Source organism: Mustela erminea, chromosome 14 (assembly GCF_009829155.1).
Source record: "Mustela erminea isolate mMusErm1 chromosome 14, mMusErm1.Pri, whole genome shotgun sequence".
Classification (NCBI taxonomy): Eukaryota; Metazoa; Chordata; class Mammalia; order Carnivora; family Mustelidae; genus Mustela; species Mustela erminea.
In genome coordinates, this window is record NC_045627.1 from 65744432 (window position 1) to 65763148 (window position 18717).

Here is an 18717-nt window from a genome sequence, read left to right on the forward strand (position 1 = left end):
TGTTCACTGTAACTTAATCTGTAATAGTGAAAAATTTGAAATAACTTAAATATAATTTAAATAATAGTATAGTCATATAATGGAACTGGTACTCACTAAGGTATTAATAAATAAGATCTCAGTAAAGACTAGTATATTGTTACTAGGATATTATTAGTATATTGAAAAAAAGCAAGTTATAGAATCATATATATGGAATGGACACTTTTTTTCTTGGTATAGACTTTTTTTTTTAAGATTTTATTTATTTATTTGACAGAAATCACAAGTAGGCAGAGAGGCAGGCAGAGAGAGAGAGGGGGAAGCAAGCTCCCCGCTGAGCAGAGAGCCTGATGTGGGGCTCCATCCCAGTACCCTGGGATCATGACCCAAGCTGAAGGCAGAGGCTTTAACCCACTGAGTTACTCAGGCACCGTGATAAAGACTTTTTATAAAAGATTATTTATTTATTTGTCAGAGAGAGAGAGGGCACGCACAAATGGGAAGCAACAAGTAGAGGGAGAAGCAGGCTCCCTGCTGAGCAAGGAGCCCCATGCAGGACTCAATCCCAGGACCTGGGATCATGACCTGAGCTGAAGGCAGGAACTTAAGTGACTGAGCCACCCAAGCCATCCTGATTTTTTTTATTTTTTATTTTTAAGTAATATTTACACCCAATGCAGAATTCAAACTTTCCCTATATATTTTTACATGCATACAGCAAGTGTGGATGAAAACACACCAGAAGAAACAAGGATTGAATTTATGGGTAGAACTGGAATTTGCAGGCCAAGAACATTTTCTATAAAGTTTTGCACCACATATACATATATATATATATACACACATGTACACATATATGTGTATATATATATGCATAGTTTTGTGCTATTTGGTTTTTGTATTTATATTTTATTATATATATAATATGCAATATTATGTATATATATTATGGTTTGGGGCTATTTGATTTTTTTCACATTTATTTATTTGAGAGCGAGAGCGACAGCAACAGCACGGGGGAAGGGGAGGGGTATAGGGATGGGGAGAGAGAAACTTAAGCAGACTCTACCCTGAGTGCCAGCGCAACTGGGGCTAGATCTCTAGATCCTGAGATCATGACCTGAGCTGAAACTAAAGAGTCAGATGCTTAACGGACTGCACCACCCTCTTCAGCATCATTGAAAAGATTTTTAAACTTTTTTTTTAATAGAAAGCTTTATTTATTTATTTATTTATTTGGCAGACAGATCGCAAGTAGGCAGAGAGGCAGGCAGAGAGAGAGGAGAAAGCAGGCTCCCTGCTGAGCAGACAGCCCAGATGTGGGGTTTGATCCCAGGACCCTGGGATCATGACCTTTAACCTACTGAGCCACCTAGGCACCCCAACTTTTTTTTTTTTTTAAGATTTTATTTATTTATTTGAGAGAGAGACAGAGAGCACGAGAAGAGAGAGGTCAGCCGGAGAAGCAGACTCCTTGCTGAGCAGGTAGCCTGATGCAGGACTCCATCCCAGGACTCCAGGATCATGACCAGAGCCAAAGGCAGTCATTTAACCAACTGAGCCACCCAGGTGCCCTAGAAAACTTTTTTAAAAATGAGGAAACAGTAAGAATGAGCTTCTAAAAGGCAAATGAATGACTAGCAGTGATAGTGATGGACTGTGGAAATATAGCGAGGGATCATGATTGGTTGGGATAATCAGAAAGTTTTCCTGGATAAAAGAGGGCATGAAAGATATTTCCAAGTTCGAATATTCCAAACAGAAAAACAAACGCAGGAGAACACCAATTGTCTTTGTAGGACAGCAAGATACTGTGCAGCAGCAGGAAATACCTTTGGTAATGAGGTGTCAGTGTAGGTTTCTGAGTAACCCAGAGAGACCCCAAGAATATATTTTAAGATTAAGCTCTACAAACTTCCATTTATAAGATAACTTAGTAGTAGATAGGTAATGTGCAACATTACATAGCTAATACTGCTGTATGATATATAGGAAAGTTGTTAAAGAGTAAATCTCATCACAAGGAGAAAAAAATTTTTACCTATGTGAGATGGGTTAGGTGAACCTATCTATGGTGCTAATTTTTGCAAATCAATCATGTTACATGCCTTAAACTTACACGGTGGTGTATATTAAATATTTCCTAATGAAACTAGAAATAAAGGAAGATTGAACTACAACAACAAAAGATTAAACAAGCGGTAGTGGCGCAGTAAGAGATTAGGTGAAAGTTAGCTCCTGGGGTGAGGGTGCCCACTAGGGGGTGCTGATTCAAAGCATAGATGCACTTGGGCTACGTCGTAAAAGGAAAGTACCGCACGATAGAATGTCAGATAAAAAGGGCGTTTGGACAGTTAGACAAATTAGGAAAATAAAGAGATGTGTAAATACTAACGCTCCCTTTATTACCGCACGCTCCCCAACCCACAGAACACAAAACTGAGCATGACAATACTACTTAGCACGTGCCACTGAGGTACCACTTAAAGCAACTACTATTCCCAGGGTCCCTTGCGAAGCCAGAGCCCGCTTCCCAGGTGGGAGTGGGTCTCGCCGCAGGGCCTTTTGGGATCCGTAGTTTTGCAGTGTCTTCCGGGAATTGTAGTTCCCTCCCCACAATCTGCTGGGCGAGGCGGCGCCGGCGACCAGAGCTGCGCTGGGTGTTCAGGGGCCAAGATGGCGGCGCGCCGGGGACGGAGAGACGGAGTCGCGCCGTCTCTGAGTGGGGGCCCCGGACCTGACCCCGGCGGTGGAGTCCGCGGCAGCAGTTGGGGGAGTCGGAGCCAAACGCCGTATGGGACTGTGGGCTCTGTGAGTGGCGGGGAGCAGGTGAGAGGCTGGCGGGCGGCCCGCGGCTGGCAGCAAAGCGGCGTGTGCCGGGCGGTGACACGTGGACGCCACAGGAAAGGGAGGAAGCGCTTGGGAGGCGATGCCGGCTGGCTGCGGGAGACGGGTTGGGCCGAACGGACCTGGGCTGTTTGCTGGAGGGACGCAGGCAGAGACGGGGGTCCCCACAGCCATTCCTTCGGAACGCCGGAGGGGCATAGCCGGGTGTTGGAAACATGGCCCGTTCTGGGGGTCAGAGATTGGGACTTGGAATCCAGGGTTAATACCTCTCTCTAAGGATGCCGAGTGGGGGTGCTCCCAGCACCGCGCTGCAGTGCCTTTTCGAAGCCACGTGGGGTGGGGGGAGCAATTTTCCCGGGAGAACTTGTCGGCTTCCCCTCCCCCTCTAGGCGGCTCTGGCACCCACGTGGGTTGGGCTTCTTGTTGAGGGGGGGGTGGCCCGCGGGTCCACGTGGGGGCGGGGAGGGTATGTCCACGTGGCTCCCGCTCCAGGCTGCCGGGCATCTCGTATCGGCGTTGGAGCCGCACTGCTGGGAACTGGGTGTGTCTCAGCCGGTCCCGCCATCTCTGACCCGGCTGGGGGCCCCTGGCCGGGAAGGAAGGTAGGGGCTGGTAGAGTCAACTTTGCCCAAGGTCTTGGAGTAATTTTTTTCTCCTGCATTGTCCACGGCCCCTCGATAGCGAACGGTGAAGGACCTTCCAGATGTGCAAGGAGTCAGTTCCCTGCGGATGGTGGAGTGTGTTGGGGAGGGCAGAAGGCTGAGGTTAAAGGGTTGTGGAGTAAGCTTGTGGTGGCTTCTGTCTGACCGGCTTGTGGTGGCTTGTGAGTCATGGGCACTGGCGTTTTGGTTGCCTGCGGACCTGGCTCATTCATGAGTCAAGGTGCACGGGGAGTGTCAACGTATACATGGAACAAGTCTAAGTAAGGGAAAGAATCCTTTCTCCTTCCCTTTTTCCTTCAGCCTCTTTTTTGAGGAAGCAGCTAAGGCTTGCTTCTGTGAACTGACAGATATGAGGTGATCTGTATTTAAAGCTCTTTGGAATTTTGCTGGGGATGGGAAAAATTGGAGGCGATTTAAGAACTATTCAACACTAGTTGAACATTTATTGGATGGGGTTGGCTTCTTCTGTCAGATTCTGTTTCCTTGGTCTTCATTTCTCCATACTTAGAAAGTGTTATCTCACTCCTCAGCAGAGGGCTTCTTAAAAGTTGCCATCTAGAATGGTGGGCAGGACTTAGGCTGAACTGTTATCTCTTAAGCAATTAAGCGGAGTCCTTGAAAGCTTTTGGGTGTTTTGTTTAGCTTGGGTTTGGTTTTGGTTCTAGGTGGGAATTGGACTGCAGGCTACCAGGTAATGTTAGTTCCAGCAGGCCAGTCCAGGCCCTTTCTTCTGAAGCCCTAGCTTGGGAGCTGCTCATCTTTTAGGGGACAGGCAGGAAGGATCCATGGCCCAGCTGTAATCCAATTTAGGTGGTCATCTGGGGTTGGAGAGGGTCTCGTGGAGAGATTGTTTCTTCTCTCACCTCCCCGCTAAGAAAGGTGGATGTGTGGAACCTAGTCAGTCAACCAATATTTATTGAGATACTATGTTCAGACATAAGGGATCCTGGGGTGAACAACACATAGTCCCTGTTCTCTAGGCTTAGATGGTTTTATTGGGATAGACAGATAATAAATGATGAGTGGGACAAAAGGAAAGTGCAACATATTTGGGCTTGTATAATAAGCAGGGTCTGGGAAAGGACATTTTAAGTTGAGACTTGAAGGCTGTGTGTTGTGGGGGAGGAAAGCTTTCATCAGAGGAAATAGTATAGGAAGGCCTTGAAGTGGGAGAGAACCTGGCTTATTGAAGAAATGGAGAGACCTGTGTGTCTGTTGCATGGAGAGAGAGGCCCAGTGGTAAGCGAGAACACATACTGGAGCAGAGGAGCCTGGTAGGGAAGACTGTAAGTCATATTAAGGAGTTTAAATGTAGTGCTAAGAGCAGTAAGATGCCATTGGAGGGGTTTAGGGAGAACCTTAAAAAGTGATCAGATGTGTTTTCTTAATAGTTTGTAGTTGGCTTTGAACCCTGTAGGGACAAGACTGCGTGTGAGAGAGCCAGTTGGGAGGTTGCTGAAGTAGGGATGCTGGTGGCTGACTTTTAGCCTGGGTTTAGCTCCTAGATGATTTTGGTAGTCTGAGTGCTGTGCTCTTTGGGGATTGAGGGATAGGTGATGTCAGGGGAAGAGAGGGGATATCTCTCACTGGGGCTCCGGTACCTGCCTAATGGAGGTGGTGAGTGGGTCCCAGAGCTGGGCATTCTTTTAAGATTCTGGCCTGGTGGCTGGGTCAGGTAGGTGGCAGGGCAAGTTGAGATGGAGCATCCTTGCTCACGCTGGAGTGTTTGCTGAGCTAGGTGCTATTCAGCTGCTGGTTGTAATTACAGGATTGTGAAGGCTTGGGAGGAGTTAGTGCCTAAAACTCGCCACCTTTCACTTCCTCTCTGGAGCTGGCCTCCTAAAATGTATCTAGCCTTTCCTCTCTGTGGGCATTGGACCTCAGCTTGGTTAGGAGGGTGGGTAGGGGGTTATAGTCACATCTGTTGCCTTCCTCCTCCCCCCTTGGAAGAGGTACAGAGTTGCAGAAGGGGATGGGGAATTAGCTTGTCCTTGTTTGTTCCTGTTCTTTGGCTGTCATCATCTGTTTCCTATAGTGGAGATATCCCTGGTTCTGGCCTCTGGCCTTGCCAGCCCCTTTCTAGCTACTTCTGGCCCTGCCCACGCCCACGCTCTTGACAGGCCTGGGCGGGTGGCTCCCTGCCTGTCAAGGCTGAAGATGTTGCTAGTTTTCAGGCAAGTAGTGGGGTGGGGCTTTTCTGTGCAGTGAATCAGCGAATCAGGTTTTCTCTTTTGTGCTTACATGGTTGAGGTGGGGAACTTTTCCTTTGGGACTACCACTGATAGGTTGAGCGGCACATTGTAGGGCCTTCAAAATTTAAAAAAAAAATGTGAATTAAGTGTGTATGTCAACTCTGTATAAGACACTGTGCCAGGCATCCTAGATCATCAGGAAGTAGAAACCCAGTTTAAACCCTTCCAAGTTCCAAGAAGGATATAGGTTAGTATGGTACAAAAGGTTATTTTGCCCCAAAGGAACTTAGAATCCGGTTTTAGTAATGATGCAAAGAATATAATGATTGCCAGAAAAATGAGTGCTACAGAAACCTAATTGGATTGGGTATGAGGAGAGATCAGCATGGGTTGGGGAAGTCTGAGTTGTCTTGAACAAGGTTGAGTTTGAGCTAAGCAGAGGAGAAAGGCCTGAGTGGGACTTTAGGAAGGTAAGGTGGTTGGAGCTGAAATTGCCTCCTTGCTGACCACCTCTCCTTCGGTGTACCCCTCAGACTGTCTGCCTTTACCATTGCCAGCAGACAACTTTTCTGAACAATTTTGATCTTTCTCATGTTTTTACTCCCTAGTTTAATAATCTGTGGCTCCCAACTGTTTCTGGATGAAGTCCAAACTTTTTTCAGAAGGCCCTTGAACATTGCCGTCCTGACTGGTGTTTTGGTTCATGGGTTGAGTTGTACTTCTCTCTGCCCAGCAAGTCCAGAGGTTTGGTTGGCTTTGGTGGGGCTTCTGCTGAGTTTGAGGTGATTGGTGGAACTTCTGGTTTAGACAGCCTGTCACACAGCTACCCCAGAGGTCCCATGCCTTGCAGGCCTTACGACCATCCTGTTTGCCCCAGGTGCTGCTGCACGAGGAGGGGGATGATTCTGGTTTTGTCAGTCTGTCTCGGCTTGGCCCCTGCCTGAGGGACAAGGACCTGGAGATGGAGGAGCTGATACTGCAGGATGAGACACTGCTGGGGACCATGCAGAGCTACATGGATGCCTCCCTCATCTCCCTCATCGAGGATTTTGGGAGCCTTGGGGAGGTGAGCTGGGGCTGGGCTTAAATTCTTCAGGTGGGAGCTTTGCATTTGAGGCTGTGGCTCAGTGGTTCTGTTTTCCCAGGATTTTGGTTCCTGGATACCCAAACCAAGTCCTTGAAGTGAGTTTTTTGTCTCTCAGTGAGAGTTGGGCTGTAGGATGCTAGACCATGTCCAATGCGAGGTTGCCCTGGCAGGCTTGCACAATAGTCCAAGGCCTTTTCCCCTGCGTGGGCCCCCATCTTACATGTCCAGAGAGTTCCCAATTTGTTTTGAGTCCAATTCCAGCCTAGCCAGGGGTTGTCTGTTGAGCATCTACATCATCCCCGAGGGTGGAGGGAGTATATGAAACATAAGCCTAGCCTCAATTCTGACAGGCCTCTCTTGGCACTAGGAAGGTGGGAGATGGCAGTGAATGACATTGGAGTCCATGCTTTCTGGCATTCAGATCTCTCTGGGAAATTGAGCTGAACTCAGCCTGGGAGACTATTTCTCTTGGCGTTCAGTCCTTTTCAGTGGCCAGTAGATCATTAGGGATGATGGTGGAACCTTCCTGTTGTCTTTCTGGAGCAGAGCAGGTTATCTCTGGAGGACCAGAATGAAGTGTCGCTGCTCACAGCTCTGACAGAAATTTTGGACAATGCAGATTCCGAGAACCTGTCTCCGTTTGACAGCATTCCTGACTCAGAACTGCTTGTGTCACCTCGGGAGGGCTCCTCTGTGAGTGTGGGGCTGCCGTTGGGGGGTGGGATGGTGTTGGTTGCTGCAAAGTATAGAGCCACGACTGTGGGCCCTCTCATATAGTTGTGAAGCACGAACTCATCTCAGGCTTTTCCTCCCTCTCAGCTACACAAGCTGCTCACCCTTTCCCGGACACCCCCGGAACGTGACCTCATCACCCCGGTTGACCCATTGGGGCCCAGCACAGGCAGTAGTAAAGTGAGTGGGGTAAGCCTGACCAAGGGAGCCTCAGAGACTCCCAGGAGGGAGGAATGTGTGGGGACAGGCCTAGAAAAATGTATCCCCAGAGGAAACTTCTGCAGCTTCTCCTCTTTCCTACAGGTTGAGATGTCTCTCTCAGATCCTCCTTGGGACTTCTCTCCACCTTCCTTCTTAGAGACCTCATCCCCTAAGCTTCCTAGCTGGAGACCCCCAAGATCAAGAGCCCGCCGGGGCCAGTCCCCTGCTCCCCAGCAGCGTAGTGATGGGGAAGAAGAGGAGGAGGTGGCCAGCTTCAGTGGCCAGTTGCTTGCTGGGGAGCTCGACAACTCTGTGAGCAGTATCCCAGACTTCCCTATGCACCTGGCCTGCCCCGAGGAGGAAGATAAAACTACAGCAGCAGAGATGGCAGTGCAGACAGCTGGTGATGAGAGTATCTCCTCCTTGAGTGAGCTGGTGCGGGCCATGCATCCATACTGCCTGCCCAGCCTCACTCAGCTGACATCACTCGAGGATGAGCTTCAGGAGCAGCCGGATGATTTGACACTGCCTGAGGACTGTGTGGTGCTAGAGATTGTGGGCCAGGCAGCCACAGCTGGTAATGACCTGGAGATTCCAGTTGTGGTACGGCAGATCCCTGCTGGGCCCCAGCCTGTGCTCCTGGATGACTCGCTAGAGGCCAGTCCAGCTTTGAAGCTGCTCATGCCTACGCTAGAGTCGGAGACAGAGGCTCCTGTGCTCAAGGAAGACCTCTGCCCTGATAAAGAGGGGTTGTCAGTGGACTCAGAGGAAAAACTGGAGTCAGTCTGCTTGTTGGACCCCAGGGAGGTCATAGAGCCAGTGATGCCCCAGGGACCTCAGAACCCACCAGCCAACACAATGCTGAGCTCCCAGAGAGCTCGAAAGGGCAGGAAGAAGAAGAGCAAAGAGCAGCCAGCAGCCTGTGCAGAAGGCTATGCCAGGAGACTGAGGTCAGCTTCTCGTGGGCAGTCTACCATGGCTACAGAGGTGACCTCTCAGGCAGGAAACTTGCCTCAGGAGGAACTTCAAAGAGAGGTTGGGCCTCCTCGTAGTAGAGGGAAGCCCCGGGCTTGGGCTCGGGCCTGGGCAGCTGCCTTGGAGAAACCTAGCTCTGGGAACTTGGAGAGTAGTGCTGGGCAAGCTAGTCCTGACAAAGAAGATGCTCTAGACCTTTACTCCAATCTGGTTGACAGCATCCAAGCCAACCTTGTTCCAACCCATGTCTCTGCTCGAACAGACCCCATGCCACTTGACTCTGTTGAAACCAATCCCACTGAAGTTAATCCTGTTCTAGCTGATCCTGTACCTGTTGATCCTGCATTGGGTGACCATGATTCAGCAAACTCAGAGCTGGTGGACCCTCTTCCAGCTGACCCAGTGCTGATTGACCCAGTCTTGGCTGACTCAGCAGAAATTGACTCTACAGTGGTTGTTCCCATCTCAGATGACTTGCCACCAGGTGACCCTGTCCTAGTGAGCTCAGCACCAGTTGACTCTGTTCCCAGTGACCTGGGTCCAGTTGATTCTGTGCTAGTTAAATCTAGGCCTTCTGATCCCAGACGTGGTGCCATGTCATCTGTCCAGGGGAGTCCGGCTCCCCAGATCCTTCCAGAGTCAGAGTCCTTGGACTCTCTAAAGGCCATCATTCCTGAAGTCCAGGAGGTTGTGGGTCCTCTGAAGGTAGAAGGTGGTACCAATGCTACAACCCAGGAAGCCAGACCTCGGCCTCTTAGCCTATCAGAGTACCGGCGACGAAGGCAGCAGCGCCAAGCAGAGGCAGAAGAGAGAAGTCCCCAGCCCCCAGCTGGGAAGTGGCCCAGTCTCCCAGAGACTCCCACAGGACTAGCAGACATCCCTTGTCTTGTCATCCCACCAGCCCCATCCAAGAAGACAGGTCTGCAGAGAAGCCCTGAGGTTCCTCCTGAGGCTTGCTCTGTGCCTGTGGGTCCCAGTCCTGCTTCTCCTAGTCCTGAACCACCTGCAAGCAAAGCTATGGCCTCAACTCCCACAGAGCAGCTGCCATCCCAAGACCTGCCACTACCAGCAAGACCCCCACCTCCTACTGTGCAGCCCATGCCTCCCACAATGCCCACTGCTTTGCCTTTCCCCCCAGGTGGGCTAGGCATGACCCCCATGCTGCCCCTTCCTACAAGCAGGCAAGGGATCCCCAGTCTGCCCCCACCACCCTTGCAGCCTCCCAGTCTTCCAGTGTCTATGGGCCCAGTACCACGTGATCCCTATACTCATTATGCTCCTGTACCACCCTGGCCTTGTTATCCCCCTGTGTCCCCTTCTGGCTATCCTTGTCTGCCCCCTCCACCAACAGTGCCCCTAGTGTCTGGTACTCCTGGCACCTATGCTGTGCCCCCCACTTGCAATGTGCCTTGGGTACCCCCTCCAGCCCCAATCCCACCTTATAGCTCTAGCTGTGCCTATGGGCCCTTGGGATGGGGCCCAGGGCTGCAACACCCTCCATTCTGGCCTACTGTGCCACCACCTCCTTTGCCTCTAGCATCTGTTGGGAGAGCTGCTCCTCCACCCAAGGTGGAGCCCAATGGCATTCCAGCTGGCCCTTCTGAAAGTGTACTTCCTGGGCCAATGGCTCCTCCCCTCAGTCTTGGGTCAGCTAGCCAGGGAGCTCCACAGGTGGAGCCCACCAAGGTGGAGGTCAAATCAGTGCCTGTGTCTCCCCATCTGAAACATAAGGTGTCCTCCCCAGTACAAAGCCCCCAGATCAAGGCTCCACCATGTCTGTCTGCTGAGAGTGTAGCTGTTGAGGAGCCTGTATCAGAGAGGCTAAATCCTGAGACCCAGGAGACCAGGCCCAGAGAGAAGCCCCCCTCTCCTGTTGCCAAGGCTGTTCCCACACCCACACCAACATCAAAGCAGAGCACTGTAACTAAGCTGCCTGCTGTCCACCCAGCCCGTCTAAGGAAGCTCTCGTTCTTGCCTACCCCACGTACTCAAGGCCCTGAGGACGTGGTACAGGCTTTCATCAGTGAGATTGGTAAGTGCTGCACAGTTTGTTGATGTGAGTGAAGGGCATGGGGGTTAGATGGTGAGCATACTCTAGAACGGGACAGACCACCTTGATGGGGCTGGGCTTTGTGGATTTATTTGGAGGATCATTTGTTTTGTTTGGAGTATTCTCCAGAGCTCTGGATTGGTTTGGTTCCTTCCTGTTTTCTGTTGCTGTCTTTGTTTCCTTAGTATAGTGGACAGGGGGAACATAAAGGGAGAAGTGAGGTGATTGGGGAATTCTAGGACCTGGGTACTTCCATTTCCAATCCTGTGTTCTGTGCTTCCACAGGAATTGAGGCATCGGACCTGTCCAGTCTACTGGAGCAGTTCGAGAAATCTGAAGGTGAGGAGCCTGGGTAGCTATGCTGAACCCTTTCTGTTGCTATTTTCTTTGGGTCCAGCCCTGTAGTTAACTTAGATGTAAGGAAGGGAGTGGTGGAGGGGCCTTCACAAAGAATTAATCTCGTTCTGATAGGAGTGGGGAGATAAGGTTCACTGCAGTGCAACCTAAGCCAGGGACAGGGTGGTGGTACAGCCTGGCAAGAACTATCAAGAGTGAATGGATGTGGCGATCCACGAGGGTCAGGTTGGTTGGGGACATTTTATAGAGGATAGTAGCTCTCAAGCTGGGCCTTGAAAGGCAGGATGTGTGTGTGTGGGAATAAAGGCCAAGGTATAGGAAGGATGGTGTGTGGTGTGTTTGGAAGGTAAGGGATAGCTCAGCTTTCTCAGTACAAAGCAGGGCCCTAGGTGCTGTGAGGGTATTGTGTCCTGTTCTCAAGGAGCTTATGGTCTGACTGGGGAGGAAAAAACAGAAAAGACTCCTGAATTAGTAACAAATATCTATATAGTACAAGGAAAAATATAAAATATGATAAGTGTAGGACAAATAGACCACAAGTCCAGGAAGTTAGGTTACATAGAAACTTACATGCTAGGCTTAGAAGTTTGGGCTCTGTCTCAGATTCAGTGAGTAATTAACAGATGTCTCTGAGCAGAGACGTGATTAAAAACAGTATTGGCGTACCTACTAGAAAACAGTGGATCTCTGGGGGAGAGCCCAGTGAAATATGTAGGTAAAGTGGATTTTCCTTCTTTAGGCCTCAAAGCAAGCCCTTTTGCACCTTCTCAGTCTGGAACATCTGGTTGGCCTTTTAACTAATTTGGTTTCTTTGCAGCCAAAAAGGAATGCCCTCCCCCGGCTCCTGCTGACAGCCTGGCTATAGGAAACTCAGGGTGAGTATGGAGACATACAAGTGAGTTACCCTCCAGTTGTTGGTCAGCAGCCGGCTGGCGCTGCAGGACTGTCATCTGGATGCCTGTGTTGCAGGGACTTTCAGTTAGCTTTAGAGTCTCTCCCTGTTACCCTGTGCCTTACTCAGCCCAGCACTATTGGACACTGTCTTGGATGGTGAGATAGGAGGATGTGTACCATCCTCTGCTGATGCCAGTCTGGGATTCCAAATGTCCTGGAGGTACTTTTTGTCTTCTGGCAAATTGTGCCTTTGGGGATTTCTTTCCTTTCTTTAACAAACTTTAAGCTTGCTCAACACTGGTGATGGTATAAGGTCAAGTGGGGAAGATGTTCATAGCTCTCCTGACTCCTTGAAGGATGCACCCTGGACATCCTTGTTCCCCAGTCTTCCAGCACTGAGAGGCCTTTTTTCATTTATCATGTTCATGCTACCCTATCCTGTTCTGCCAGGCACCCATCCACATTGATTTTGGGTTGTTTTGAGCTAGGTAGGCAAGGTTCCTGGCTTAAAGGAAATGGGGGCTATTCAAGGTCATAGCCTCCTAGAATTGAACAGAGTGGAGTTGAGACCCAGTCCACATTTCGGTTACTAAGAGCCTGTTGTGCTGGAGTAATAGGGGCAGTTTTTGTATCCCCTTCTTCTTCTTGTTTTTTTTTTTTTTTTTTTTTAAAGATTTTATTCATTTATTTGACAGAGATCACAAGTAGGCAGAGAGAGAGAGGGGAGGAAGCATCAGGCTCTCTCTGAGCAGAGAGCCTGATGCGGGGCTCGATCCCAAGACCCTGAGGTCATGACCTGAGCTGAAGGCAGAGGCCTCAACCCACTGAGCCACCCAGGCACCCCTTGTATCCCCTTCTTCTCTGCATACACCCCTCTCCCATTCCTTTGTAAGGAAAACAGATATGCAAGATGTTGAGGAGGCAATGAACCAGGCTTTCCCTTTTCCCCCCTGCCAGCAGCGTTGACACTCCCCAGGAGAAGAGGCCCCTAGACCGGTTACAAGCCCCAGAACTGGCCAACGTGGCAGGTGGGTTCAGAGCGGGGAACTCTGCCTTTGATTAGTATGCAGCAAATGTTTATAGAGCCTGCCCTCCACCAGGTGTGTGTAAATGTTGGGAATACAGAGCTCTTGATCTTCATTGTTGAGGTTCTCAGAGTCCAGGGAGCAGATGTATAAGCCAATGATCAGAGAGATTGTATGTTAAAGATGTTAAAGGAGACTTTGTGGTTCATTTATTTATTTTTTAAATTTTATTTATTTATTTGACAGAGATCACAAATAGGCAGAGAGGCAGGCAGAGAGAGAGGAGGAAGCAGGCTCCCCGCCGAGCAGAGAGCCCGATGCAGGGCTTGATCCCAGGACTCCGGGATCATGACCTGAGCCAAAGGCAGAGGCTTTAACCCACTGAGCCACCCAGGCGCCCCTGCCTTTGTGGTTTATTGTGGGGTCTGAGATGGAACAGTCAGGGGAGGGTTATATATAGAAGGTGTAATCCTTGAAGCAGAGGTTTGAGAAAATCAATCAGATAGATTGATTGGTAATGAGATAGATTACCAATGAAATAGATTTAGGGGATGGGGCATTGTAGGGAGATGGAGCAGCTGGAGTGAATGGAAGAAACAAAACCAGTCTGGTACGTTTGGGGGAGTTGTTTGGTTTGGCTAGAATATAGTGGCTGATGGGAATGGTGGGTAGAACTTAAGCAAGAGATGAAGCTGAAGTGGTAAGTAGGAGCTCAGATTATGGGAACTTTGAATGCCATGTTGTTTGGACTTTATCTTGTGTATTTAGGAAGCAATTGATTTTGGGGTGCTCCCTCTAGTGGGAATGTAGAAGACAGGATAGATGGGTGTGAAGCCTGAGGTAGGAGATTATTGGAAGATGATTATATGAATCCAGGCAAGATGCAGCCCTGAAATCAGGTAGTGCTGGGGGGAGGGCTGGGTCTGAGAATGGAGAGGTGGACCAGGCAGGAGCTGGTCATAGCTAGGTTTGGGCAGTGAGAGGTTGAGGGGTTCAGGAGGACACTAGCTGGCTGGGTTTCTGTTGCTTTGTCCCCAAGATAGGGAACTTGGGGGAAGGAGTAGTTGGAACAGTGGGAGAAGTTGGGCTGTTGACTATTGTCGTTTTCTTTGTGACATGAGGTGGGGGTCTGTGGAGCCTATGTACGCAGTGTTTAGAAGTATAGAATCGGATCTCATCCTGCTATCTCCATCCTCCCTCCCCTCACAGGGCTCACCCCACCAGCTACCCCTCCCCACCAATTATGGAAGCCCCTGGCTGCTGTCTCACTGCTGGCCAAAGCCAGATCTCCTAAGTCTACCGCCCAGGAGGGAACCCTGAAGCCTGAAGGAGTTACAGAGGTCAAACATCCAGCTGCAGCCCGCCTCCAAGAAGGGGTCCATGGCCCTAGTCCAGTCCATGTGGGCTCTGGGGACCATGATTATTGTGTCCGGAGCAGGACTCCCCCCAAAAAGATGCCTGCCTTAGTCATTCCAGAGGTGGGCTCCCGATGGAACGTCAAACGCCATCAGGACATCACCATCAAACCTGTCTTGTCTCTGGGCCCAGTCATCCCCCTCCCCCCACGCACAGCTGCCTCACAGGAGCCACTTGATCACAGGACTAGCAGTGAGCAGGCAGATCCCCCAGCTCCTTGCCTCGCCCCATCTGCCTTGCTGTCCCCTGAGGCCTCGCCTTGCCGGAATGACATGAACACTAGGACTCCCCCCGAGCCCTCAGCCAAGCAGCGGTCAGTGCGCTGTTACCGAAAAGCCTGCAGGTCAGCCAGCCCCCCAAGCCGGGGCTGGCAGGGCTGTCGGGGCCGCAGCAGCCGTTCTGTCAGCTCTGGGTCCAACCGGACCAGCGAAGCATCTTCCTCTTCATCTTCATCGTCGTCTTCCTCATCCCGGTCCCGGTCCAGGTCCCTCTCCCCCCCACACAAGAGGTGGCGAAGGTGAGCTCTGATGGCCTCTTAGGTCCTCTTCACGTAAGAAGTCCCATGTCCTCTCCTCCAGTTTACTTTGAAAGCTTTTGCACATGGAGTTTGATACTTTTTCAGACTCTTAAGGCTTCCACTTCTGTCCTTGGCTTTTGTCTTCTCCCCCTTTCTTGAATTATTGAAGGAGGCAAGCTGTGAGAAGATAGCTTCTATCCCCTGTTTGAGTTTGGGGTATCCCTGAGGTCTCCTGCTTCCTTGAGCCCTGCCTTGGGGAGACCATTAGGTTTGGATCTTGGCGGTGTTTAATCTGTCACATACTATAGTTCTCACTTCTGCTCTTTTCTTGGTGGGCTGTCAGAAGGTGGGATGGTGGGTTGTTGATGGCAGTTCTTCTAATCATCCGTTGAGGACAGAGTCGGGACAATTCCTTTGTTATTGTGGCCTCATATATTTTCGGGCAGTACCTTTTTCTCAGTAACAGACCCAAATTTTCCTGCTTAATGCATGAAGAATTCTTGGTTTTGGAACCAGAATGACCTCTTGAGAAATAATCTCTATTACAGGTCTAACAAGTCACCTCCCTTTTATGCCATGGTCATAGTACTGCTGTGAGACATGTTAGGGGAGCAGGAACCCAGAGACCTAGGCCTGGCACCCCCAACTAGTTGTAAGACCTAGGGCACAGCCCTTTATCTCTGAGTCTCCTATTTATTTTTCTTCTTACCGACTTGTTAAATATTTTTTTAATTGCATGATTGAAAATAACTATGATCTATGATTTGTGCCAAAACACTCTAAAACATTCCAGATACATCTAAAGTTCATGAGGGCCTCAATTTTGTCGTCTGTGGAGTTCTTCTAGGCCTCTTTTGCTCTGCTTTGTTTTTGAGCCTGAGCTTCCTGACAGGGAGGCAAGGCTGGGACTGAGGTAAGGTAAGTAAGTAGAATATTTCTGCACCGTTCCCAGCATTCCTGCCTGCCCCTTTATCCTCCAGATCCAGTTGCAGTTCCTCTGGACGTTCCCGAAGATGCTCTTCTTCCTCCTCCTCTTCATCTTCCTCCTCCTCTTCATCTTCCTCATCCAGTTCCAGAAGCCGGTCCCGCTCCCCATCACCCCGACGGAGAAGTGATAGGAGGCGGCGGTGAGTATGTGATTATGGAGTCTGTGCATCTGGGATGCAAGTGCCTGAGAGTTCTGAGACTTGAGGTATCTATGTCTGGGGATCTGATGGCTCCTTCTTCTCATGTCAGGTACGGCTCTTACCGTTCACATGATCATTACCAAAGGCAGAGAGTGCTGCAGAAGGAGCGTGCAATAGTGAGTAGAGGAATAGGTCTTGGGAGAATAGGGCTTGCCCCTGGACCATGAGCTTTGAGTGTCTCCTACACTGGTAGCTCTGGGTCATGATGTGTAAATTTTCCTTGTTCCAACATAGGAGGAGAGAAGAGTGGTCTTCATTGGGAAGATACCTGGCCGCATGACTAGGTCAGAATTGAAACAGAGGTTCTCTGTTTTTGGAGAGATTGAGGAGTGCACTATCCACTTCCGTGTCCAAGGGTAAGCTTGGGCCCTAAGGTCAGAATGTCCTTTCCTTCCCATTCATCTACCGTGATGCTTGTTGGTCTTTCCCCCTTGCTCTGGTGTGCTCGGCAATGTAGGATGATAGCTTCACTCCCACAATCAAGAGGGTTGGCCATTGGGGAATAAGAAGAACCACCCCAGTCCCTCTCTGTACCCTGGGAAGTACCTGTTTTCCATGGCATGTGCCCAGATGGCCATCCTAGCCTTGCCTCATCTTCCTCACCAGTGACAACTACGGCTTCGTCACTTACCGCTATGCTGAGGAGGCATTTGCAGCCATTGAGAGTGGCCACAAGCTGAGGCAGGCAGATGAACAACCCTTTGATCTCTGCTTTGGGGGCCGCAGGCAGTTCTGCAAGAGAAGCTATTCAGATCTTGGTGAGTGGAAGAAATCCTGAAGTTTTGGTATACTTCATACTGTCCCCAGAAGGGTTCCCAGCCTTTTTGAGAGTGGGCCTCTCCTTCATGGAGCTAACGTAATGCTGAATGTGACACACCAAGAACTGGGGAGTGGGATGAGAGGAGAAATGGGGGCTTTTTTGTTTTGTTTTGTTTTTTAATTAAAACCAGGGTGATAGTATTTCCATCCATTATTGGGGTGGGAGGAGGCTGGCTGTTTGAGGACCCTGTGGTAGGGAAATGTTGTCAGAGACCTTGATGTCTGTCTCTATTTTTATAGACTCCAACCGGGAAGACTTTGACCCTGCTCCTGTAAAGAGCAAATTTGATTCTCTTGACTTTGACACATTGTTGAAACAGGCCCAGAAGAACCTCAGGAGGTAACCCTGGGCCCTTCTCCCCCTTCCCTTTTTCTTTGGAGGTGTCCAACCTCCTCCACCCCTCTCCCCCACTTTAGGGGAGAGAGCTGCTAGTGAGAAATGACTGTTTTATAAAGAAATGGAAAAAAGTGAAATAAAAAATGTGTTAAATCAGATTTTTTTAAAGGGTTATTCATTTTTATAACAGGCATTGAAATAAGTTAACTTGCATTCCTATGTTCTGATGGGGCTGAGGGGTACCCCAGTGTTTGGAAGATCTAAGTTACTATGCAGACTAATAAACATGAACTAGAGAAAATTCCCAGGTGCTGTGTGCTTCTTTCAATGGTGCTAGTGCCAGACATACTCACTTTTCCAGTCTGAACACGATCAGGGACATGCTTATCTCCATTTAGTTCCTAGGACCTCTCTTTGGTCAGGTGCAAAATCCTGTTGGACTTAAAACTTTGTTCCTTAGGATGTGTTGTCAGTGAAATCAGTTTTCTAGGGCAGTGCTTCTCAAGTTTAAAAGGAAGTTTGAATTACCTGGTGATCTTTTTAGAATGTAGATTCTGGCTTCTGGGGTGGGGCCTGAGATTCTGCGTTTCAACAAGGGGATGCTGATGCTACAGTCCCAAGGAAGGGATTTTTACCACTAAGGACCTAGAGGAAGCTCATACTTGTTCCAAATAAAGGTTTTCTAAACTGAGGCTTATGTATACATGTATGTACCATTTTAGCTTGAGCATGATGCTTGGCACACAATAGGTATTCAGAAGAATGCATATATGTGGATAAACATGGGTAAGAGGGAGATCTGTAGGAGTTTATCTAGAAGAGTGCCTATTTTGAGAAGAGCAAAGGAGAGGTATATCCCTCCAGAAAGTGGATCCTTACCTTTCCTGACAGGTATTAATGGGGAAGCAATCAACCGGTAGTGGGTAAAGGGATTGATGCCTGCTGATGTGAACTGAAATGTAATGGAACCTGGAATTAACTTGGCAGGCCTGGGCATTAATTTTTGAATACTCATGACAGAGGCATTGGGAGGGTTTTTTACTTCTCCCACAGGGAGAGTTCAAGTGTGAACTGTGATTCAGGAGATAGAAGGATAATTTCTAGGATTATAGGTTTGCAGAGATTGCTACTGTGTCGCTCAGGGTTCATTCACAATGGCTTTTCTCTTCATGGAGCTGACTTAATGCTGAATGAATAAGTAAGGGGGAAGGGGTTGTCTCAAGGGCAAATCATGATTGAAAGAGGGGCAATTTTAGAGATCGTCTGTTACCACTATTACCATGGATAATCTGAAGAATCCTCTGCAGTGAAGGTGAGAATTGGAATGGTATCTGACATAGAGGGCCTCTCTGGGTGTTAGAGGAATGGAAAATGAAGGGTGGGAATCGGCTAGCGCCGCGAATGGGACTGGTTGGGGAGATCCTGAGACCGAGTCAA

General features: G+C 49.4%; 1 protein-coding gene across 6 annotated transcripts; it reads left to right on the forward strand.

Annotated features, from left to right (window-relative positions):
• The first annotated feature begins 2590 nt into the window (after positions 1 to 2590).
• On the forward strand, positions 2591 to 17578 carry PPRC1 (PPARG related coactivator 1). 6 transcript variants are annotated; one of them, XM_032312246.1, is made up of 14 exons: positions 2591 to 2811; positions 6561 to 6749; positions 7317 to 7463; positions 7590 to 7691; positions 7806 to 10710; positions 11014 to 11067; positions 11903 to 11960; positions 12937 to 13007; positions 14214 to 14937; positions 15918 to 16064; positions 16174 to 16240; positions 16359 to 16480; positions 16731 to 16882; positions 17184 to 17578. In XM_032312246.1, exons 1-14 carry the CDS (start codon positions 2659 to 2661, stop codon positions 17285 to 17287), a joined length of 4995 nt encoding a protein of 1664 aa, XP_032168137.1. In that variant the 5' UTR covers positions 2591 to 2658; the 3' UTR covers positions 17288 to 17578. The 6 variants fall into 6 exon arrangements, with proteins under 6 accessions (XP_032168137.1, XP_032168138.1, XP_032168140.1 ...); XM_032312247.1 differs by having other exon boundaries at positions 12940 to 13007; XM_032312249.1 differs by having other exon boundaries at positions 2591 to 2793.
• Positions 17579 to 18717: the final 1139 nt, after the last annotated feature.

What these genes read in the sequence shown, in the direction of transcription:
- PPRC1 (XM_032312246.1), top strand. Translation starts at nt 2,659, where the DNA reads ATGGCGGCGCGCCGGGGACGGAGAGACGGAGTCGCGCCGTCTCTGAGT. An exon ending in CTGGCTATAGGAAACTCAGG is followed by an intron (nt 11,961 to 12,936) that starts GTGAGTATGGAG and finishes CCCCCCTGCCAG; the next exon opens with CAGCGTTGACACTCCCCAGG. An exon ending in TGCAGAAGGAGCGTGCAATA is followed by an intron (nt 16,241 to 16,358) that starts GTGAGTAGAGGA and finishes GTTCCAACATAG; the next exon opens with GAGGAGAGAAGAGTGGTCTT.